An 18948-nucleotide genomic window follows, 5' to 3' on the forward strand; every position below is an offset into this window, starting at 1 on the left:
TAGTTCTAAGTATTATATACTTTTCCCATATATCTTTATTACACGGATTCACTCACGTTGCGACTGTTTCAAGCAGTTCACATGGCTTCTGGGGTCGTACACAGGTAGCTGTTCAAGGTGTCGCTATACCGCCTTTGCACCATATCTACGTGAGATTTGTTTCATTTTTTGTTCACGGAAACCTATATTTCGCATCAGTAAACATGATTGAAAAAAGCTATGAAATGTACTTGGTCTTCATTATGTGGTGTTGAACTCTTCATCTTTGTTGCTCCTGTCTTTGAAGCTGCAAAGGTGATGAGTTTGTGAACAATCATAGCTACTGAATATGACATGATTTATTAATGTATCATGAAAGCTGAATTTTTTATATACAAAGACTCAGTTGCAACATTCTTTCGTACAGTAACAATGGGATCTAGACATGAATGCTAGAACCATAGAGGGCGTTCTCAGTTGCAGGTAGATTGGTGATGTTTGGTACGATTCAACTTCTGAATCATATTTGAACTGGAAAAACTCTCATCGGAACAAACGACAATGGTAAATCAATATGCGAACCACCCATAGATCGATTGGCACAAATGTCTTCACAAATTACATGTATGCTGCAATACTTTCTACTTTGGGCATGTTTGCAGCGCCACAAACAAAGGCATAGAGATCAATGCAAATCAGAGAACCAAGAATTAGCCACAACAAGACAATGCCAGAAGAAACTCTTCTCTTTTTCTTTTGGATTTCTTTGTTTATTCATTTTCCCATTCTTTTGGTGATGCTATCCACAGATAGCCTGCGCCGTGACGCATGATCGTCAATAGCGAGTTAGTCCAGCGCAGTGTTAGCGAATGAGAAAAGAGTACCTCGCTGCAGCTACCAAACGCTAGCTGGCTACAGGTACCGCCTGAGTCACAGAAAACAGCCGCTCCAAGATCGACGGCGGCCGATTGCCGGTCCGAAAATTTTCACCCCACCACGACTGATAAGAGAGGGGCATATTTTCTATCATCGCAACTTTTCTGCTTTGCCTGGGGTTGCATCGTCGCCTCCGGAGCAAAAGCCTTTGTCTGTCCAATCGTCGCATGGCATCAGTGTGATTCTTCTCAGCAGCAGAAGTCCCCAAAATGCCGTACGAGGTCCTCGTTGGCGGCTCGTGCTACACGGCCCCGGATGCCCAGAAGCTGCGGGAGCTCATCAACAAATCCAGCCCCTCCAAGGTCAAGGACATCCGCGGCCAATGGATCTACTATGTGAACCTGCAGGTGTCGTCTCACGACACTCTGGAGCAGGTCGAGGAGCTGCTGCACGACGTCAAGGGCTGGGGCCTGGCTTCCGAGACTGCCGCCAACGCCGTCACCATCTACGCAACGCCTCGCTACATCTCGCCATGGAGCTCCAAGGCCACCAGCATTGCCCACGTGTGCGGCCTGAGGGAGCGAGTCCTGCGCATTGAGCGAGGCCGCCGCATCTCCATTGAGTTTGAGGAGGCCCTGCCCGAGGGCGGAGACGCCGCATTCCGCGATGTGCTTCACGACCGCATGACGGAGCTCTTCACCCCCCATGCGCCGTCCTTGGTGCAGATGTTCGAGTCCAAGTCTTCATCTCCTCTGGTGGCCGTCGACATCTTCGCGGATCAGGAGGATCCGATGCGGATTCTCAGGGAGTACAATCTCAAGATGGGCCTGAGCCTCGACGACTCCGAGATGCAGTATCTCGTCGACACTTTCACCAAGCTTGGACGCCCGCCTCACGATGTCGAGCTGTTCATGTTTGCCCAGGTTAACTCAGAGTATGAGTGTATCCCTGTTTGACTCTCACGAGTGGGCTGCTCACTGTTATACGCAGGCACTGCCGACACAAGGTCTTCAACTCGTCGTGGATCATCGACGGCGTCGCTCAAGACCAGAGCTTGTTTGGCATGATCAGGGCGACTCATAACAAGACGCCCCAATTCACTGTCTCTGCCTACAGTGACAACGCGGCGGTTATTGAGGGCGACCATGCCAATGTTTGGGCGCCGGATTATTCCACCGGCTCCTGGAAGCTCATTCCGGAAGTCGTCCATATCCTGACCAAGGTTGAGGTATGATTTTGCATTGCTGCCTTCTCTTACCCGTAGGCGGCGTTCTAACAAGACTTTGATAATAGACGCACAACCACCCCACGGCAATCTCGTAGGTTTCTCTCAGTCTTTTTTCTCACTTCACACTGGCAGCATTGCATTCACTACTAGTCGTCGTTGGTTGCCGGATCTGCAAGAAACGGCAAATGGCTCGCTTTGAAAACTTTCGCAGTCGATGGAAGCTAATATTCTTTGTAGTCCTTTCCCTGGAGCAGCCACTGGCTCAGGCGGAGAGATCCGAGATGAAGGCGCAGTCGGACGAGGTTCTACTACCAAGGCCGGCCTAAGCGGCTTCTGGGTCTCAGACCTGCTTATCCCTGACAACAAAGCGCCTTGGGAGGCTGACATTGGCCGGCCTAGCCACTATGCCAGCAGTTTAGACATTATGCTCGAGGCACCAATTGGTAGCGCGCGGTTCAACAACGAGTTTGGCCGTCCCGCTCTCGCAGGTTGCTTCAGGACTCTCCTCACACCCGAGGATGCTAATACTAGCTCCGATCTATCGGGCGTCACGAATTGGCGGGGCTACCACAAGCCCATCATGATTGCTGGTGGTATGGGAACTGTTCGGCCCCAGCATGCTATCAAGGAGGAGCAACATGTTCGAGAGGGCGCTCATGTCATCGTTCTCGGAGGCCCTGCAATGCTCATTGGCCTGGGTGGCGGTGCCGCGTCCAGCAGCGACTCTGCAGAAAGCAACGCGGATCTCGATTTTGCCAGTGTTCAGCGTGGCAATCCTGAGGTAAGCAGATGTCTTGCTGAATGATGATTCAAACACCTGGGAAAACAGCTGCTAATAACAGCACAGATGGAACGACGCGCGCAAATGGTCATCAACACCTGCACTGCCCTGGGCGACCAGAACCCGATTGGCATGATCCACGATGTTGGTGCTGGTGGACTGTCCAATGCTCTTCCTGAGCGTGAGTTTCTGCACCCCCTGGTATTGTACAATTGCAGTGCTAACTTTTATCAGTTGTGAAGGATGCTGGATACGGAGGAAAATTTGAGCTTCGCCAAGTGGAGAGTATGGACCAGAGCATGAGCCCGTTGGAGATTTGGTGCAACGAGGCTCAGGAGCGATATGTCCTGCTTATCAACGCTGACGGCATGAACCGCTTCACGAGCATCTGCCGACGTGAGCGATGCGGATTTTCCGATGTTGGAACCGTGGTCTCCAAGGATGAGCACGGAGTCACCAGTCTGATTCTCACCGACCGAGAGTCTAAGGAGTACCCCAGGCCGATTGACTTGCCCATGGATGCTCTGTTTCCCCCTAAGCGCCTGTTGGAGAGAGACGTTGCCTCCAAGAAGCCCAACGTGCTTCCTTTCCATGCCCTGGCCAGCCTGCAAAAGGCATATGGAGAATTGAGCGGAGCTGACTTGTTCAAGAAGGCTGTTGAGCGCGTCTTCTTAATGCCATCGGTTGGCTCCAAATCCTTCTTGATTACCATTGGTGATCGATCCGTCGGCGGTCTCACCGTGCGCGATCAGATGGTCGGACCTTGGCAAACACCTGTTGCGGACGTTGCGGTAACAGCTACGTCGTTCCACCTTGATACCAAGCAAAAGACTGGTGAGGCCATGGCAATGGGTGAGAAGCCTACGCTTGCGATGATCGATCCCGCCGCTTCTGCTAGAATGGCCATTGCCGAGAGTCTGTTGAACATTGGCGCTGCTGACGTCGGGTCTGATATGCGCCGCATTAAGCTCTCTGCCAACTGGATGGCTGCTGTGAACCATGCTGGCCAAGGGGCTGCTCTGTTTGAAGCAGTCCAAGCGGCCATGGAGATGTGCACTAAAATCAACGTCAGCATTCCTGTCGGCAAGGATTCCACATCAATGAAAGCATCTTGGAAGGACGGAGAGCACTCGAAGAACGTCACGGCACCAGTCTCTGTGGTCATTTCCGCATTTTCTACTGTGCGTGAGATTCGCAGCACTTGGACTCCCCAGCTTCGCAGGGTGGAAGACGTTGGCGAGACTTCTCTCATGTTTGTCGATCTCGCAGAGGGACGCAGGGCTATGGGTGGCTCGGCGCTCGCACAATCTCTCGGCGCTATTGGAGACACGGTGCCTGACATGAAGAACTTTGATCTCATCACAGACTACTTTGATGCCCTGTCCCAGCTTCACAGGAGCGGCGTTGTCCTTGCTTATCACGACAGGTCTGACGGTGGTCTGATGGCGACCGTGGCGGAAATGATGTTTGCTGGTCGCTGTGGCGTTGACATGATGCTGGATGGAATCACCAAGTCAGGCAGCCCTGAAGACATCATCGAGGCCATGTTCAACGAAGAGCTTGGTGCCGTGTTCCAGATCCGCACTGAGGATGAAATCAACTTCAAGCGATGCTTCGCTACCTGCGGACCTCCACCTGGATTAATCCGCAAATTCGGTGTTGTTCGAACAACCGGCAAGCAAAACCTCAACATCCGTTACGGAGGCACAACTTTCGCCACCCTTGACCGAACCGAGATGCAGCAGTGGTGGTCCAAGACGTCTTTCGAGATGCAGAAGATCAGAGACAACTCTGCGTGTGCCGAGTCTGAGTTCTCAACCATTGCCGACTCTGCGGACCCCGGCATTACGTACAAGCTGTCATTCAACCCTGCCGAGAAGATTGAGTCTCTGATGTCTCCCATCACCGGCCTCTTTAGAAAGACCCCCCCGCGTTGCTATTCTCAGAGAGCAGGGCGTCAATGGTTACGCAGAGCTCGCCTACGCTTTCAGGGCTGCCAACTTTGAACCCATTGACGTCCACATGACGGACATTCTGGATGGCCGATCACTTGCCGACTTCACCGGTCTGGCAGCCCCTGGAGGCTTCTCGTACGGTGACGTCCTCGGCGCTGGCCAGGGCTGGGCCAAGTCGATTCTGATGCACGATAACACGCGCAGAGAGTTTGCCGCCTTCTTTAAGCGTCCCGACACCTTTGCGCTGGGTGTGTGCAACGGCTGCCAGATGCTCACCAGGATCAAGGAGCTGATCCCCGGCGCCAAGGACTGGCCCACTTTCGTGGACAACACCAGCGAGCAGTTCGAGGCCCGCTACAGCATGGTCAAGGTGGAGGTCGACAAGTCCAAGCCCTCCGTCTTCTTCCACGGCATGGACAGCTCCGAGCTGCCCATTGTCGTGTCCCACGGAGAAGGCCGCGCCTCCTTCTCCTCGCCAAACTCCCTCCAGACCTTGACGGAGTCTGGCATGGTGCCCCTGCGATACGTTGACAACCGCGGCAACGTGACGGAGCAGTACCCGTACAACCCCAACGGCAGCCCGATGGGTGTTGCCGGTGTGTCCAGCCCCGACGGCCGTGTCGTCGCCATGATGCCTCACCCCGAGCGCACTATTATGGCAGACATTACCAGCTACGCGCCTCCAGAGGATCTTGAGCAATGGGGCGAATTCGGCCCCTGGCTGAGAATGTTCCGCAGTGCCCGCAGATGGGTCGGTTAGAGAGACTGACGTGTGACTTTTTACTGACAACTTGTTTCCATTTATATGTATAGTAAAAAAAAAATCGAAACTTCAGAAAATATTCAACACTGTGGAAGGCGTAGGGTGGATTGATTGATTACGGACTGGTTTTACAAGGATAGGGGAATTTTTTCCATACAAGAACAAATCAAGATTGAACATTGCAACATATTGTAACTTGAGCTGTATAACTCTTTTCTTGTGCGACGATGAATGTTTTTTGAGTATTGTGTGTGCCACTTGCGCATTTCCCACTTGCAGTTTAAACAGTCATTTTGATTCGGCCGAGTACCTATACAGGCCCAGCTCGCTCAGGGGTATTTCCTGCCCTCCTTGATGCTATTGAATTATATAAAAAGAGAACATGCCGAATTATCATCAGCTGCGCCTATTCGCCCATTTCAAAAAAAAAATTCAAATTGTTCTTCTTTCAAATCGTTTACAATGCTGGCCCTTCCCATGCATCCCTCCACAGCCTGACATGCCACGACTGTTTATGCGGAAAGGAAATCTGCCTCTCCTTTCCAAAACCCGCTTCGTCTAGATGCCGCAACATTCTATTCAGGTATTAGTAACAAAGCAACATTTTAAAGAGGACAAGGGGAAAATGGTTCTTACCTCTCATTATCAATCCTCGGCTCCAGCGACACGCTCATGGTCCGATTATCCGCAATAAAGCACCAATGCACAAGACTCGTCAGCCACGCAGGCACTCTGCCCCTCGCCCACTCCTCGCCAATAAAGACATGAACGCCACGATCAAAATCGCCCGCGCCCGTGGCCAGGTGTCGACCGAGAATGTCCTCCTTGACCCAGTATATCTCAAAGTAGCCAAAGGGGGTGCCGTCCCACGCAGCAATAACGGGGAACGAGTGCCGCTTCTGGAGGGCGTCTTCGAGGAAGCCGGGCTTGTACTCGCCCCAGAACTCGCTGACTCGGGGTTTCGCCATCCACGTTTGGAGCAGCTGCATGTCTGTTAAAGAGGTCAAGTGTGCGTGTTCCGTGGGCTTGGATCCAATGGGGCCTAGGTAGGGCACTGGTTTCGTCGACGTCGAGGCAACCCGCAGAGACAGGTATCGTCCAACACTGGGTACGAAGCGCGAATAGAAAATCTCCCCCATCCTATGGGGTTTCGGCCGCACCGGGTGTCGAACGCCGTCTGTGAAGGTGTACTGCAGCGGCGGAGGAGGAAAATACGTCGGGAGATGCGACGACGAGTAAAAGGGCCCCAGGGGCACGGTATGCGTCGTTGGAACGCTCGTGGGCATCGGCCCGCCCGGCAGATCGTTATCCATGCGCGCGAGGCTGTCCATGGACGGGTACTGGCTCATGGCCAACTCGCTGTGGGGAGAGCTGGGACGACTAGTCACCGGCGACCCGGGCACAGACGAGAAGGCGCGGTTGTTGGGCTGCAGCGTGAAGAGGAACAGGTGGCCCGGGATCTGCCAGAACATGCGCTGCGAGACAAACATGCGCGCCCACTCGTCGCCGCCGTCATCGGGGCTCGTGCCGCACGACGAGTCTGCCGCGGCAATCAGGCCCATGCGCTCCAGCTTGGGGATCAGGTTGCGGCCGCGCAGCACGCCGTCGCGCTTGATGTTGATGCGCCACTCGCCGCGGGGCTTCGCATCGTCGGGCGTGTCTCTGGCGGCGAGCACGTCGAGCTGGGCGCTGGGCTTGGGCTGGTGGAAGTACCAGTACAGCGTCACCCACAGCATCATGGCGATCTGGCGCGTGGGGCTGGCGGCGGGCTTGAAGTCGGAGTTGGACGGGTTCGAGATGGACGAGATGAAGAGCGTGTCGTTGAGCAGCGTCGGGCGCACAAAGGGGTGCACGCGCGTCTTTGTGCGCGACGACGCCGGCCGCGACGATCGGCTGCGGTTGCTGTAGTCGTCGTTGTCGTCGTCGTTTTGGCTCTCTTTATCGTCAGCCTCGTCGGCATCGCTGCGGCGGCGGCGCTCGTAGGGCTCAAAGGGCGACTCGACCTCCTCCTCGGTGTGCAGCACGACGTTCCAGCCGACGGGGAAGGCGTTGGGGTGCATGTTCATCTCGTGGCTCTTGAAGCCGAGGCCGGCGAAGACGGGCGTGACGGTGAAGGTCTGGCCATCGGGCAGATGCAGCAGCTGCGGCGCCATGGCCAGTGTGCTTTATTGTGCCTTGTTATGCTCGAGGAACTGTGCAGATGAGTAGAGGAGATGAAGACGTCAATGGGTGCAGGATCGAATAGATGGATGTCGTAGCATCAGCGGCAGAGGATGGTGTCTGAGCTGGATGTGATGATGGTGTGGGGAGAGCAAAAAGAGCCAGCGGGGGCGGGGTAACTGCAGCAGCTGAAGAGGAGCTGTTTGCAGAGCCCTGGAGCGCTTATGGCTGTGCCCCGGATTTATATCCCCAGTGGTTGCAGTGCAGGTACAATTCGCTACAGCTACAGCCTTGCGATACAGAGAGATGGAGTTCTGCTGTTTGTCAGATGCTAACAATGAGAGCGGGTGACATTCCAGCACCCAACACCAACAGCATCTCCATCACATGGTTTGATTCCCAATACGACGATCCTTCTCTCACCCGCTTCATGCCACAGCCGACAAACTCTGTACAAACAAACATCCGCCAACGGCTGCTGTGGTCTGACCAAGCACAAATAGTCTTGCGCCACTGCCTCTTTATGCTTGCTTTCGAAGCTCCAGACAGCTGATGGTGGCACACTAGGCAAATAGACCCATTTCGGCTGGACGGACCGCGTCGTTGATCCGGCAAAGGTCGCCGAGTCATGTTCTCCGCCGGAAGCTGTCTTAGGTAAGAGAGTTGGAAACAATGCTCTTCTCTTTGCTTACTTTGCTCCTCTACCTTATGCTATAGACTATAATTCCAGCTCGCATCTACATCTACAAACGCCATGATATATATATACGATGCAATATATGTAAACTCATTGCCTCATAAAAGAAAACCTTTACTCAGACTTTACTCCTCCTTTCTCTTCTTCGGCTGCTGCATCGTGTCGTCATCACCGACAACATCATCCTCATCCTCATTCTTCTTCCTCCCATTCCTCTCCTTCTCCAGAATCTCCTTCACCTCCTCTCCTCCAAGATCCTTCATCTCGTCCCAGTCATACCCGTACTCCACCGCCGCAGCCTTGATTTCTCGCCGCAGCGTATTCGCCTCGTGCACCAGGTGCTCCCACTTCTGCGGATCAAACCCTCGCTCCTGGTACAACGCGTGCTGCCGCCGCGACACCGTGATGTTCATCGCCGCCTTGTAGCTCAGGTCTCGGCTGATGAACAGGAACCACAGGTAGCCGCCCATGATGGTTGCGAGCCCGGCCAGGTACGTGACCGGCTCGACCAGATCCCATCCAAACTCGGTGTGGAACGTCACGTAGTAGACAACTCCCCACCAGGCGGCCAGAGCTGCGAATCCTCCCTGGGCCAGGCGATGCGCCCCCTTGTGCGCCAAGAGATCGCACTCCGACTTGATCTTGCTCATCTGGTCAATGTCTTTCGACATCCGCCGGAGCTGCAGCCGCATGTAGTACGTCCGATCCCTGAAACTAGGCACCGCCACCCGCAGCTCATGGTGGAACCCTTCAATGTTGATTGCAAACTCGCGGCCCCGAGCCGCATCTCGGATGAAGTCGCCAACCTCTGTGCTGCCACTCCATCGAACCCAATTCGCCTCCTCATCGTTTGTGGGACCCTCGCGGCCCAGTCCAGAGTACGACGCAACATTGCTCTTGCCGCGCTCGCTTGATTTGCCGGGAGTCTCCTTATGGTCGGCTTCGGCTCGGAAGATGATGTCGGGTAGCTTTTCGCGGCCTCGGACAACCAGGGGAGGAATCTCTGCCTGTATCAGCCGCTCGAGGTATGAAAGCGGCTGCTGGGGATGCACCAGCAGCGCCAGCGGTTCTACCCTTTTCCCGTTGTTCTTGTAGTCTTTGTCTTCCGATTCGTTAATCGTATCTTGCTGGGGGTGGAATGGCATGGGCAGTATAATCTTTAGCAAGCGAGTCGGCGTCGTGAGAACCCGTCCTGCAAACTCAACATGTCAGTTTCCCAAGGTCGATTGTTTGACATGTATAATTTGAAAATACCTTTGGACTCGTCTCCCCCAGAAGGATCCGGCGACGTCTCTTTGTACTGCTTGCTCCCACTCAACCGGTGCCACGGCCTATCATCAGCCTTTTTCTGCGCCCCATGGCGTTTGGCGTCTTTCCCATCCGCCTCCTCGCCCTTTTCGGGCAATTTCCTTGACTTGCTCTTCGATTCGTCCTCGTATACCGCTTTCGAAGTCGAAAAAGCCCTTGAGGGCACGTGAAATCGCTGCTGGATGCTTGGTTGAAGCCATTGGTGCGGTCTCGTGCAGTTTGCGCCTCGCAGCAGTGCCCGCGGCCTGGAAATCAGCGGCAAGACGCCGAGGCTTGATCGCGCACTAGCCGCAAACATTGCATATTAGAGCCTCGTCAGTCATAAAAAAGTCGAATTGAGTATGATTGATGGGATAATCCAGGGTCAGGGTCTTGGCGGTATAAATACAATGGAAGCCAAGAAGCTGGACCGTGAAGCTGGTTCCTTGGAAGACCAATAATGATGACGTCATGTGCCGCGTCGGCGATCAATTGTGGCTCCCCTGCAGCCAATCCGTGTTAGTGCTCTCACCATTGAAATTGCCAGTTTCAGCTTGCAGAACGATACAGTAGTAATGGCAGCAAGAGACAAAGCGTTGAAGCCCATTTTATTCAACTCATTAAATTTGGCTGGCATGGTTAAATTTTTATAGGGGTTGTGAATAAACTCAAGCCCATCCGTGGTGGCTTGTATTAGTGCACTGCGAGAAACTCAAGCCAGAAGGAAAGCAGAAGAGGCTTTGTAAGAGGATTCGACCGAAGGCTACTTTCTTCGCAGCATAAAGTTAAATATAGAAATTATAAGTGTAAAAAAGAGGCCGTTGGCACGGCAGCGCGGTATAAAAGAAGCTACAAGTCAGTATTGGCTTGTTTCTCTTTAATCGCTTCCTGTCTGACCCGCCGTTCCTCTTCTCTGAGACGTCGTTCTTCATCTCGAGCTTGGTGCTCCTCCTCAAAACGCCACTGCTCCAAGAACATCTGCTTCTCTTGGGCAATATGCTCCTGTTCTGTCTTCTCCAACAACTGTGAAACTGATGAAAGAAGCTACAAGGCAGTATTGGCTTGTCGTCTTTAATTGAAAATGCCCTGGAAATCCACATGGTTTATGGATTCAGACTCTGATTAAGCTCTATGGCGCTTCTGGGTGAACCTTTTTCGAAATTGAGACCAAAGCCTATTCTACAATTAATCAGCCATTAGGGACCAACAGTGTATATATTGCGCCCCTTTTCCCCAAATGTCTGCTTCTTTCTTTCTTTTTACATCGCATCTCTACGAGTCAGTCTTGGAAGTTCATACAACGTCTTGCTGCAGTAACTACTTGTACATTCGGCATCCCAGACTTTATCGCTTCTGGATACGGATATACACTTACGCCTGCTTTTCTATTGACATGGTATGTCTACACAATCTTCCCATCAGCCTCTTTGTCTAGATTATATTTACCAACTTAATGTCCTATTGTGACATCTTATAGCTATAGTGTATACGCAGGCCAATACTAGACTTTACACCTTTTGCCACACGAGCGACGTCCCTTCTCTCACTACACAATGAACCCCATCTCTTCCAACCCCGTCTCTTCCAACCCCGTCTCTTCCAACCCCGTCTCTTCCAATCCTGTCTCTTCCAACCCCGTTTCTTCCAATCCTATCTCAACCACCAGGGGAGACGATGACAGCCAAGAAAATGACGCTCCCTTCGTAAACGCCCTCCCACGTCCTGGGACTGCCCAACGACAACCCGTGGCATCGACCGCATACCAACTCGGCCCTCGAATCCGACAGACCAAGAAATATCTTGACTTTGCCATATACGAAGACGAGACGGTCCACCCAATACCACAATCCCGCCGTGAATACTACGGCAGCAACCTCCCAGCCCTCGCCGACATCTTCAGCGGGAGAAAATACAGTTACGCCCCGCATAATGTGTGGCATCGCGGGCTCTACAACCTCATCCATGGAGCGTCCATGACGGAGATGATATTGTCAAAAACACGTTGATAGCCGTCTAAAGGAGCCTCGGCGAGGTGGCTCTAAGTACAACGCGCCACCGGGTGCTACGAATGGGTTGCCGCGTGCGATCCTCAGGACGTCTGGCTGTGGTTCCAAGATAAAGAATACCACCTACTCTGGAGCACGACTCGGGAGAGACTCTTTGTCATCTTCCTTGGGAGGATGGCACGGATGTTGAGGACAGCGAGGAGGCCCGCCTGGTGATGGTCAGAGATGAGCCCAGGGCCCAGCTCATTAAGACGACGTTTGAGAGACTGGGCATTCAGAACCTGACTGTGGAGAAGTATAGGCTCAATGTCCATTTCACCCCTCGTAGAGAAGATATGCACGTCATTTATAGACGTAACTTTACGGAGAATTAACGGCGTCACATTGACGTGCTTTTCCCGGGGCATTGGGCGCCTGGACAGGAGAGGAATCAATGAGGTGGTGTATCATGCGATATGCGAGGGACGTGATGTCGTGAAGCCCACCTGGGATGCTGTTCTTACGATCAGCAACGTAGGAACGCATATGTAGAGTCAAAAAAGCTTACTCTATCTATGATACGGGATCTGTGGCTACTATATAGGTGTGGGTGACTTCATCCATCTTTCCTTTCCCGGGGATGTCAGGGCAAGCGTCCCCCAACATGGTGAGATGTACCGGCCAGGGTATAGGTTTGAGGGGGGGTAATATGACTGTGACTGCGGCATGTTGTTCTAAAGACGTTGCGGTTTAAAGGGGCTATATGGCGATGGCGTTTATATAGGATTGATGCCCAATCATTCGATATTGTTTCGGCTTGGATCGGCAGATTCAAGCCTCAATACCCTTTTTCAACGTCTCGGATTTCTTTTGTGATGATAATTTTGAATACTATTCTGGAAAAACTAGAACACATTTGTTTCAATGAAATACAATACAAGATTTAACCACAATGGCGCCTGTTTCTATTTCCACTGCCGATTTATTGAGAATCTGCAAAAAATGATCCAGACTAAGATGACGAGGATGACTCGATCCGTCTTGCGGCGGATGCGGTGACTGTCCTCCTCGTTACAAAACTTAGGTGCTGATAGCATTAGTTACTAGTGTAATAGATTGAATCATAGGTGAGCTCGACTTGGCTTCTTTTTTGCCGCAGTCAATGTCCATGCTGGCTTTTTTGTGTCTTTCGTGGGTGTTGCGAGCTTCAGTTCCGAGGACAGAACCATCAAAAAACTGGCGTAATAAGGCTATATTCAAGGATTCTTTTTTTTTTTTTTCTTCTTTTTTTCTTGGTTCTTTCTTTCGGGTTTTTTTTTTTTTTTTTTTTTTTGTTTATGAAAGTATTAAACGATGTAGGTCCTTGATTGATACGTCATAGATATTTTATTGAGTAGCTGCACCCGGAGTCACTCAAGAAATACTTGGGATATTGGCGACGTTTTCCAAACTCAACCAACAACGTACAAACTATAGTACTACGCTTCCAGTGCACCAGAGGGACAATCATGATTCGAGATCAGTCCCAAGTGTCATTTGGCTTGGGATATCTGGGTTGCGTTGGCTTTCACCAAGAGATATTCTTCACAGTATCATAAGTCGTATGGTGTAGATACCTCGCCGAGCGTGAGGAAACCCGCATTTCGGCAAGGTTCAATACTAGCCAACGTTGGGTATTATGTTTGATGAAACCTCAAACTGTAAAAATAAAACTATCAAACCATCTACCAGAAGCTGTAACACAAGATAGATGTCCGTTTATAGGATCGCCTAATGTTGCATCGACAACGGCTCGTACTCGTATTCCCCCAATCTTGGACCCTGCAAGCTAGCGGCTGTTTAGGCGTGGTGGGGGTTGCAGCAGGCCCCGCGCCAGGCGAAAAAGAAAATCGCTTCTGGCCGCCACCAATGGTTTGGCTCCAAAGGAACAAGAAAGGAGATGAATCGAGCAATTAGCGGCGCAAATACAGAGCAGGGCGCTATAATTTAGCGCCTAATCAGATAGCATGCGGGTGCCTGAGCTGGGCGGTGTGAAAGTGATGAATTGGCCGTGCTAGTCGCTTTTGCGCCCAACACCATCCATTCTCGCCAACTTCTCCTAATCGCCTTCGAGCATCTCGTCCCATTGTTCTCTCTTGCAGCAGTCGTTGAGATACCGGTCGCACAAGAAACAGGACAGAGCCACGCAGACCCCAGTTCCGTCACTTGTCGCATTTCACAGCATCAGCCTTCGCCATGTCAGACACAAAGGTCTACCGCGCGAGCACCACCGCTCCCGTCAACATTGCCGTTGTCAAGTACGTCCAGGCATTGAGCCTCGAGAGTTGCTGCAAGGAGAAACAGACAATCAGAGAAGAATAGACTGCTAACATCAACCAGATACTGGGGCAAGCGCGATGCCAAGCTCAACCTCCCCACCAACAGCTCCCTCTCCGTGACGCTCTCGCAAAACGACCTCCGCACCCTCACCACCGCCTCCTGCTCCTCCACCTACTCGGGCGACGACAGCCTCCTCCTCAATGGCGAGCCCTCTGACATTTCCGGCGCGCGAACCCAGGCCTGCTTCCGCGAGCTGCGCGCCCGCCGAGCCGCTCTCGAGGCTGCCGACGCCTCTCTGCCCAAGCTGTCGACCTTGCCCCTGAATATTGTCTCCGAGAACAACTTTCCCACAGCCGCTGGCCTGGCCTCGTCCGCTGCTGGCTTCGCCGCCCTCGTCCAGGCCATCGCCAACCTCTACGAGCTCCCCGACTCGCCCGCGGAGCTGTCCATCATTGCTCGCCAGGGCTCTGGCTCTGCCTGCCGCAGTCTGTTCGGCGGCTACGTCGCCTGGAGAATGGGCGACAACAAGGACGGCAGCGACTCCAAGGCTGACCTCGTCGCCCCCGCATCGCACTGGCCCTCCATGCGAGCCCTGATTCTGGTCGTCAGCGCCGCCAAGAAGGGCGTCTCCTCCACCTCCGGCATGCAGCAGACCGTCGCCACCTCTGGCCTCTTCAAGTCGAGAATAGAAACCGTCGTGCCCGCCAACATGGCCCTCATGGAGGACGCCATCAAGAACCGCGATTTCCCCAAGTTCGCCGAGGTCACCATGCGCGACTCCAACTCGTTCCACTCCACCTGCGCCGACACCTACCCCCCATCTTCTACATGAACGATGTTTCCAGGGCCGCAATCCGCGCCGTCGAGGCCATCAACGCTCAGGCGGGCAAGACCGTCGCCGCCTACACCTTTGATGCCGGCCCAAATGCCGTCATCTACTACCTGGAGGAGGATGCGGCCACAGTGCTGGGTGCCTTTGCGCCGCTCGTCGCCGCCACGGAGGGCTGGAAGGAGGGAAGCGCCGCAACCGCCACCGTCAAGCTGGACGAGGGCATTGCAAGCACAATCAAGGAGGGCGTCAGCAGAGTGATTATGACGGGCGTTGGCGAGGGTCCGCAGAAGACGGAGGAGTTTTTGATTGCTGAGGATGGCACGCCTGTGAAGCGATAGAGGGGGCAAGTGACAAAATTTGGCGTTTTGACGGGATGTAATGAGCTGTGCATAAGTCTCCAGCGAACAAAAAGTTGATACACATCTATAGATGCATTAGAGACGGAAAATAATTTATTTTGAATAATCACCATGTTTAAAATCCGCTGATTGGCCGTTGCGTGGCTCAGGCAGCTGCCGGTACTCTATATTTTCTGCCACTTTTGATTCACCTGCCATGCGCAACCTCACCCCTGCAACAGACAGCTTTCCTTCTGCACCATTCACGCCAAGCCTGGCACACGCTTCACACTTGACTCTCTTTTTCCTCTCACCTAATTTGAGTCTTTCTGTTCTCTCATTGTATTGTTGCTGTCCCTTTTTCATTTTCTAGGCAGCCGCGTACCGCGACTCTCCCTACATCTACAGGCCCAGCATCCATTTCAAGCTTACTGCTGCGCCTGCAAGCTTGAGGTGAATCAAAACAGCCATGTTGCCAGACGAGGACGATCCGATGGAGAAGATGACGGATCTGCTGGCCTGGGGCAACGATGTCGAGATTGTAGAGCTTGATAAATCAGGCCACCCGCAGCAGCAATGGCTCCATGCCCACGACGGCCACATCTTGCCTGTGAGCTCTTCCATCTCTCTTTCTTCCCCTTCCACCATGCGTATCCGAGAAGCACATCAGACTCTAATCATCAATCTAGATTCAGTTCAAGAAAACATCCAACAGCCTGTTCTCCCGCTCTTTTCGAGAATGGCGCAAGGCAATCATGGACTCGTTCCTGCCTGTCGGATTCCCGCACTCCGTCTCAAAAGACTACCTCGCATATCAAACGTTTGATTCTCTCCAGGCCTTCTTTTCCACCATCAGCTCGCTCCTTGCCAACCGTGCTCTGCTTCAGGGTCTGGGAGTTGGCGATGCCTCGTCTTCCGCTACGTTTGCCCTTCTTCTCACAATCATGAAGGATGCCATGTCTCGCATTGCCACCATCGTCTTTGCCCACCGCTTCGGACTTCGCATCGAGCCAGATGCCAAGCGATACCGTTTCCTGGCCGATGTTTTCAACGACAGCGCCTTCTTCTTGGAGCTGTACAGTCCGTATCTGGGCTCGTGGGGCAAAGTCATTGCGCTCAGTACAGGTCAAGCGCTCAGGGCTTTATGCGGTGTTGCCGCTGGTGCCAGCAAGGCGGCGCTGAGCGTCCACTTTGCGAAACATGATAACCTGGCAGAGCTCAACGCAAAGGAAGCCAGCCAGGAGACAGCTGTGGGATTGATCGGTCTACTTGTGGGAACGCTGGTGGTCAAGATGATTGAGGATCACTCCAGTGTTGTTATTCTGATGATTCTCCTTGTTATTGCCCATCTCGGGACGAATTATCTTGGCGTCCGCAGTGTCTGTATGGCAACACTGAACCGCCAACGAGCTACCATTGTGTTTGAAGAATTCCTCAGAAGCGGCAAAGTCTTGACTCCCGAGCAAGTGGCCGAAAGAGAAAACATCATCTTCTGGAATCCCATCATGCGCAATCTTCATGGAAAGAAAGTAGTCCACGTCGAATTTGCCGAAGGCTATAGCCACGCCATGAGCTGCTCCGATCCACATGACAAGCTCATCATTGTCGATGGCATCAACCATACCCGGTTCATCTGTTCTCGCGTCCCTGGTCGTGTCACTCCCATCAAGCTACTTCTCTGGGTCGGAGCTCAGCCTATCGATGCCATCCGAGCCTGGTTTGCCGCTATGGAAGTCGCATGGCTGATGGGCGACAATGGCGCATACACGCAGAAACTGGACCAAATGTTCTGCGACGCCGGGGTCGAGGGCAATGGCAGGAAGTTTAGCATCGCGGGCAGGGACAGGGATAGTGATTTTGTGCCAAAGTTTAACAGTCCCGGCCTCTGGGCCAAGCTGGCAGAGCAAGGCTGGGATGTTGAGACGCAGTCTTTGGAGACGAAGGCCCCTGTGCGGCTGCAGATTCGGCGTGCGCGCTCGAAGAAGGCCTAGATGAATTCTGCTTCCAAGAGAAGTGCGATGATGGATACGCTGCGGAGAGGTTTCGCTTCCTGTTCACCAGATGTGGCTGGTACTGTATTATACAAGTTAAACGAAGGTGGGACATGACGATGGAATGATAGATAGGACCATAAAGATGGAATGACAAGTCGCAGCTACTCGTATGAGCAAATCTCTTATAATCATAATTGTACAGGGAGATTGAATTATACAAAGAGCCTCACCAGCTCTGCTTATATCTGTCTAACGCAGCATGCTTTTTTATACCCGGTCCCAAAAACGCCCCATTTTATACATCTCAAACATGAATCATACCAAAGGAGAAGCACATCACCCCGTTCTTTCAAGTCTCCTTTCTCTCATGCAAGCCCAGTCCACTTCCAAGCCCGCATCTTCACACCCTCCCACGTATTCAGCTTCGGCCGCACATCGAGATAGAAACTCGGCCCTCCGGCCGTACCGCCAGGCCGGCCGGCGTAAAAGTCAATCACGTAGTCAACGCGGGTGCCGCAGCGGTCAATGACCCAATCGTGGCGGTCAAAGGGCGCGGTGTAGCCGAGGATGGTGTTTATGCGGGCGGTGGGGGTCATGCGCTCGCTTTTGTTGGCGAAGGAGGTGAGTTTGGGGCCACCGCATCTGTTCAACCACCATGTTAGATGTGAATCTCCAATAGAGGGAGAGAGGTTACGCACTTTGAATCAATGAGATACGGAGCCTCCCACTCCTTAATCTTCTCCCACGCCCGCTCGTTGACGGCATTGTGGATCGGCACAACCGTCCTCATGTCCACCTCGCGAGCGTCATAGCCCTTGCGCTTCATGGCGTCGAAGAACATCTTCTCCGAGGGGTAGACCCAGTTGCCCGAAGCGTCGCGGCCAGACTCAATCTCGGCATTGGACGGGTTCGCAGAGGCGCCGTGGTCGACGGGGCAGTCGTCTGCGTCTGCGGAGAAGGATCGCGGGATGGACGAGGTTACGCGGCCGTTGTCGAGGCCGGGCTGGGCATGTGAAGGTATCGTGGGGTGGTTGGCGGGGAGGGTTGGCGTCTCGGGAGACCAGATGAGGGAGGAGATTTTCTGGGTCCACGAGGATGTTGCTTTGGAGGAGTGGTCGACAGGGCATGTTGCCGGTTGGGTTTGGTTTGGGAGTTGGCTCTGCTTGGAGGCTTCGGCGGCGCGGGCGGCTTGGAGCCAGGCATCGCGGGTTTTGTGGTCGACCGGACAGGAGTCGGCGTTGTCTGCCATGCTCGATGCTCTGTTGTATTTTCTATTAATTGGTGTTGATGTATGTTTTTGTATTTTGAGCTAGTTGGGTGCTTGGATAGCTCAATGGGATGTTGAAAGAGAGGTTTGTGGCTGGCCGAATTGGAATTCAGAGATTAATAATTTTTTTTCTGGATGCTGGCGCAGACCGATATGGGACGTTTTTGCGATCGCGACATTGTTGGCTTGAGCCGAGAATTTGCCGGGATGTATGTGATATTACGGACACTTGATAACATCTACTATTTATTACAAGAAGTACAGTAATTGATATCTACGGATATAAATATTGGTATGGATTGATAAAAAAATAAGATAAAATAAAGTGAGAGAAAGTAGTCGAGTGGGTTGATACGAAGAGCTGGGTAGTAAAATTGTAGGGTGAGACCCAGTGCAAGTTGACAATCTTGTCATATGATCAACTCTGGCGTCAACCTTCTCAAGCCATTCATATCCTTGTCATCATAGATTTCAGTCCTGTAATATT

At 52.7% G+C, this 18948-nt stretch overlaps 11 protein-coding genes across 11 annotated transcripts; 5 read left to right on the top strand and 6 right to left on the bottom strand.

Moving 5' to 3' along the window:
• Positions 1-1124: 1124 nt before the first annotated feature.
• On the top strand, positions 1125-4870 carry TrAtP1_010401 (uncharacterized protein; the record flags this gene model as incomplete). The annotated part of the gene is made up of 6 exons (XM_014089738.2): positions 1125-1789; positions 1846-2083; positions 2149-2174; positions 2321-2864; positions 2931-3045; positions 3099-4870. The coding sequence occupies 6 exons, from the start codon at positions 1125-1127 to the stop codon at positions 4868-4870; spliced, it is 3360 nt and encodes a 1119-aa protein (XP_013945213.2).
• A 16-nt stretch (positions 4871-4886) lies between these two features.
• On the top strand, positions 4887-5579 carry TrAtP1_010402 (uncharacterized protein; the record flags this gene model as incomplete). Its single annotated transcript, XM_066114690.1, has 1 exon — positions 4887-5579. The coding sequence occupies one exon, from the start codon at positions 4887-4889 to the stop codon at positions 5577-5579; it is 693 nt and encodes a 230-aa protein (XP_065970787.1).
• A 184-nt stretch (positions 5580-5763) lies between these two features.
• Positions 5764-8212, bottom strand: TrAtP1_010403 (uncharacterized protein). The gene is made up of 2 exons (XM_066114691.1): positions 6219-8212; positions 5764-6157 (listed from the first exon to the last, which is right to left on the bottom strand). The coding sequence occupies exons 1-2, from the start codon at positions 7733-7735 to the stop codon at positions 6040-6042; spliced, it is 1635 nt and encodes a 544-aa protein (XP_065970788.1). The 5' UTR covers positions 7736-8212; the 3' UTR covers positions 5764-6039.
• Positions 8213-8257: 45 nt separating this feature from the next.
• On the bottom strand, positions 8258-10135 carry TrAtP1_010404 (uncharacterized protein). Its single transcript, XM_014089736.2, has 2 exons — positions 9694-10135; positions 8258-9631 (listed from the first exon to the last, which is right to left on the bottom strand). Exons 1-2 carry the CDS (start codon positions 10043-10045, stop codon positions 8565-8567), a joined length of 1419 nt encoding a protein of 472 aa, XP_013945211.1. The 5' UTR covers positions 10046-10135; the 3' UTR covers positions 8258-8564.
• Positions 10136-11279: 1144 nt separating this feature from the next.
• On the top strand, positions 11280-11732 carry TrAtP1_010405 (uncharacterized protein; the record flags this gene model as incomplete). The annotated part of the gene is made up of 1 exon (XM_014089735.2): positions 11280-11732. One exon carries the CDS (start codon positions 11280-11282, stop codon positions 11730-11732), a length of 453 nt encoding a protein of 150 aa, XP_013945210.2.
• An 83-nt stretch (positions 11733-11815) lies between these two features.
• Positions 11816-12046, bottom strand: TrAtP1_010406 (uncharacterized protein; the record flags this gene model as incomplete). Its single annotated transcript, XM_066114692.1, has 1 exon — positions 11816-12046. One exon carries the CDS (start codon positions 12044-12046, stop codon positions 11816-11818), a length of 231 nt encoding a protein of 76 aa, XP_065970789.1.
• Positions 12047-12676: 630 nt separating this feature from the next.
• On the bottom strand, positions 12677-13221 carry TrAtP1_010407 (uncharacterized protein; the record flags this gene model as incomplete). The annotated part of the gene is made up of 2 exons (XM_066114693.1): positions 12677-12798; positions 13179-13221. 2 exons carry the CDS (start codon positions 13219-13221, stop codon positions 12677-12679), a joined length of 165 nt encoding a protein of 54 aa, XP_065970790.1.
• A 421-nt stretch (positions 13222-13642) lies between these two features.
• On the top strand, positions 13643-15387 carry TrAtP1_010408 (uncharacterized protein). The gene is made up of 2 exons (XM_014089734.2): positions 13643-14008; positions 14091-15387. Exons 1-2 carry the CDS (start codon positions 13947-13949, stop codon positions 14860-14862), a joined length of 834 nt encoding a protein of 277 aa, XP_013945209.2. The 5' UTR covers positions 13643-13946; the 3' UTR covers positions 14863-15387.
• TrAtP1_010409 (uncharacterized protein) lies at positions 14969-15253 on the bottom strand (the record flags this gene model as incomplete). Its single annotated transcript, XM_066114694.1, has 1 exon — positions 14969-15253. The coding sequence occupies one exon, from the start codon at positions 15251-15253 to the stop codon at positions 14969-14971; it is 285 nt and encodes a 94-aa protein (XP_065970791.1).
• On the top strand, positions 15381-17379 carry TrAtP1_010410 (uncharacterized protein). Its single transcript, XM_066114695.1, has 2 exons — positions 15381-15810; positions 15890-17379. Exons 1-2 carry the CDS (start codon positions 15670-15672, stop codon positions 17189-17191), a joined length of 1443 nt encoding a protein of 480 aa, XP_065970792.1. The 5' UTR covers positions 15381-15669; the 3' UTR covers positions 17192-17379.
• On the bottom strand, positions 17380-18684 carry TrAtP1_010411 (uncharacterized protein). The gene is made up of 2 exons (XM_014089573.2): positions 17893-18684; positions 17380-17836 (listed from the first exon to the last, which is right to left on the bottom strand). The coding sequence occupies exons 1-2, from the start codon at positions 18441-18443 to the stop codon at positions 17560-17562; spliced, it is 828 nt and encodes a 275-aa protein (XP_013945048.1). The 5' UTR covers positions 18444-18684; the 3' UTR covers positions 17380-17559.
• Between the last annotated feature and the right edge of the window lie 264 nt (positions 18685-18948).

This window comes from Trichoderma atroviride, chromosome 5 (genome assembly GCF_020647795.1).
Source record: "Trichoderma atroviride chromosome 5, complete sequence".
NCBI lineage: Eukaryota > Fungi > Ascomycota > Sordariomycetes > Hypocreales > Hypocreaceae > Trichoderma > Trichoderma atroviride.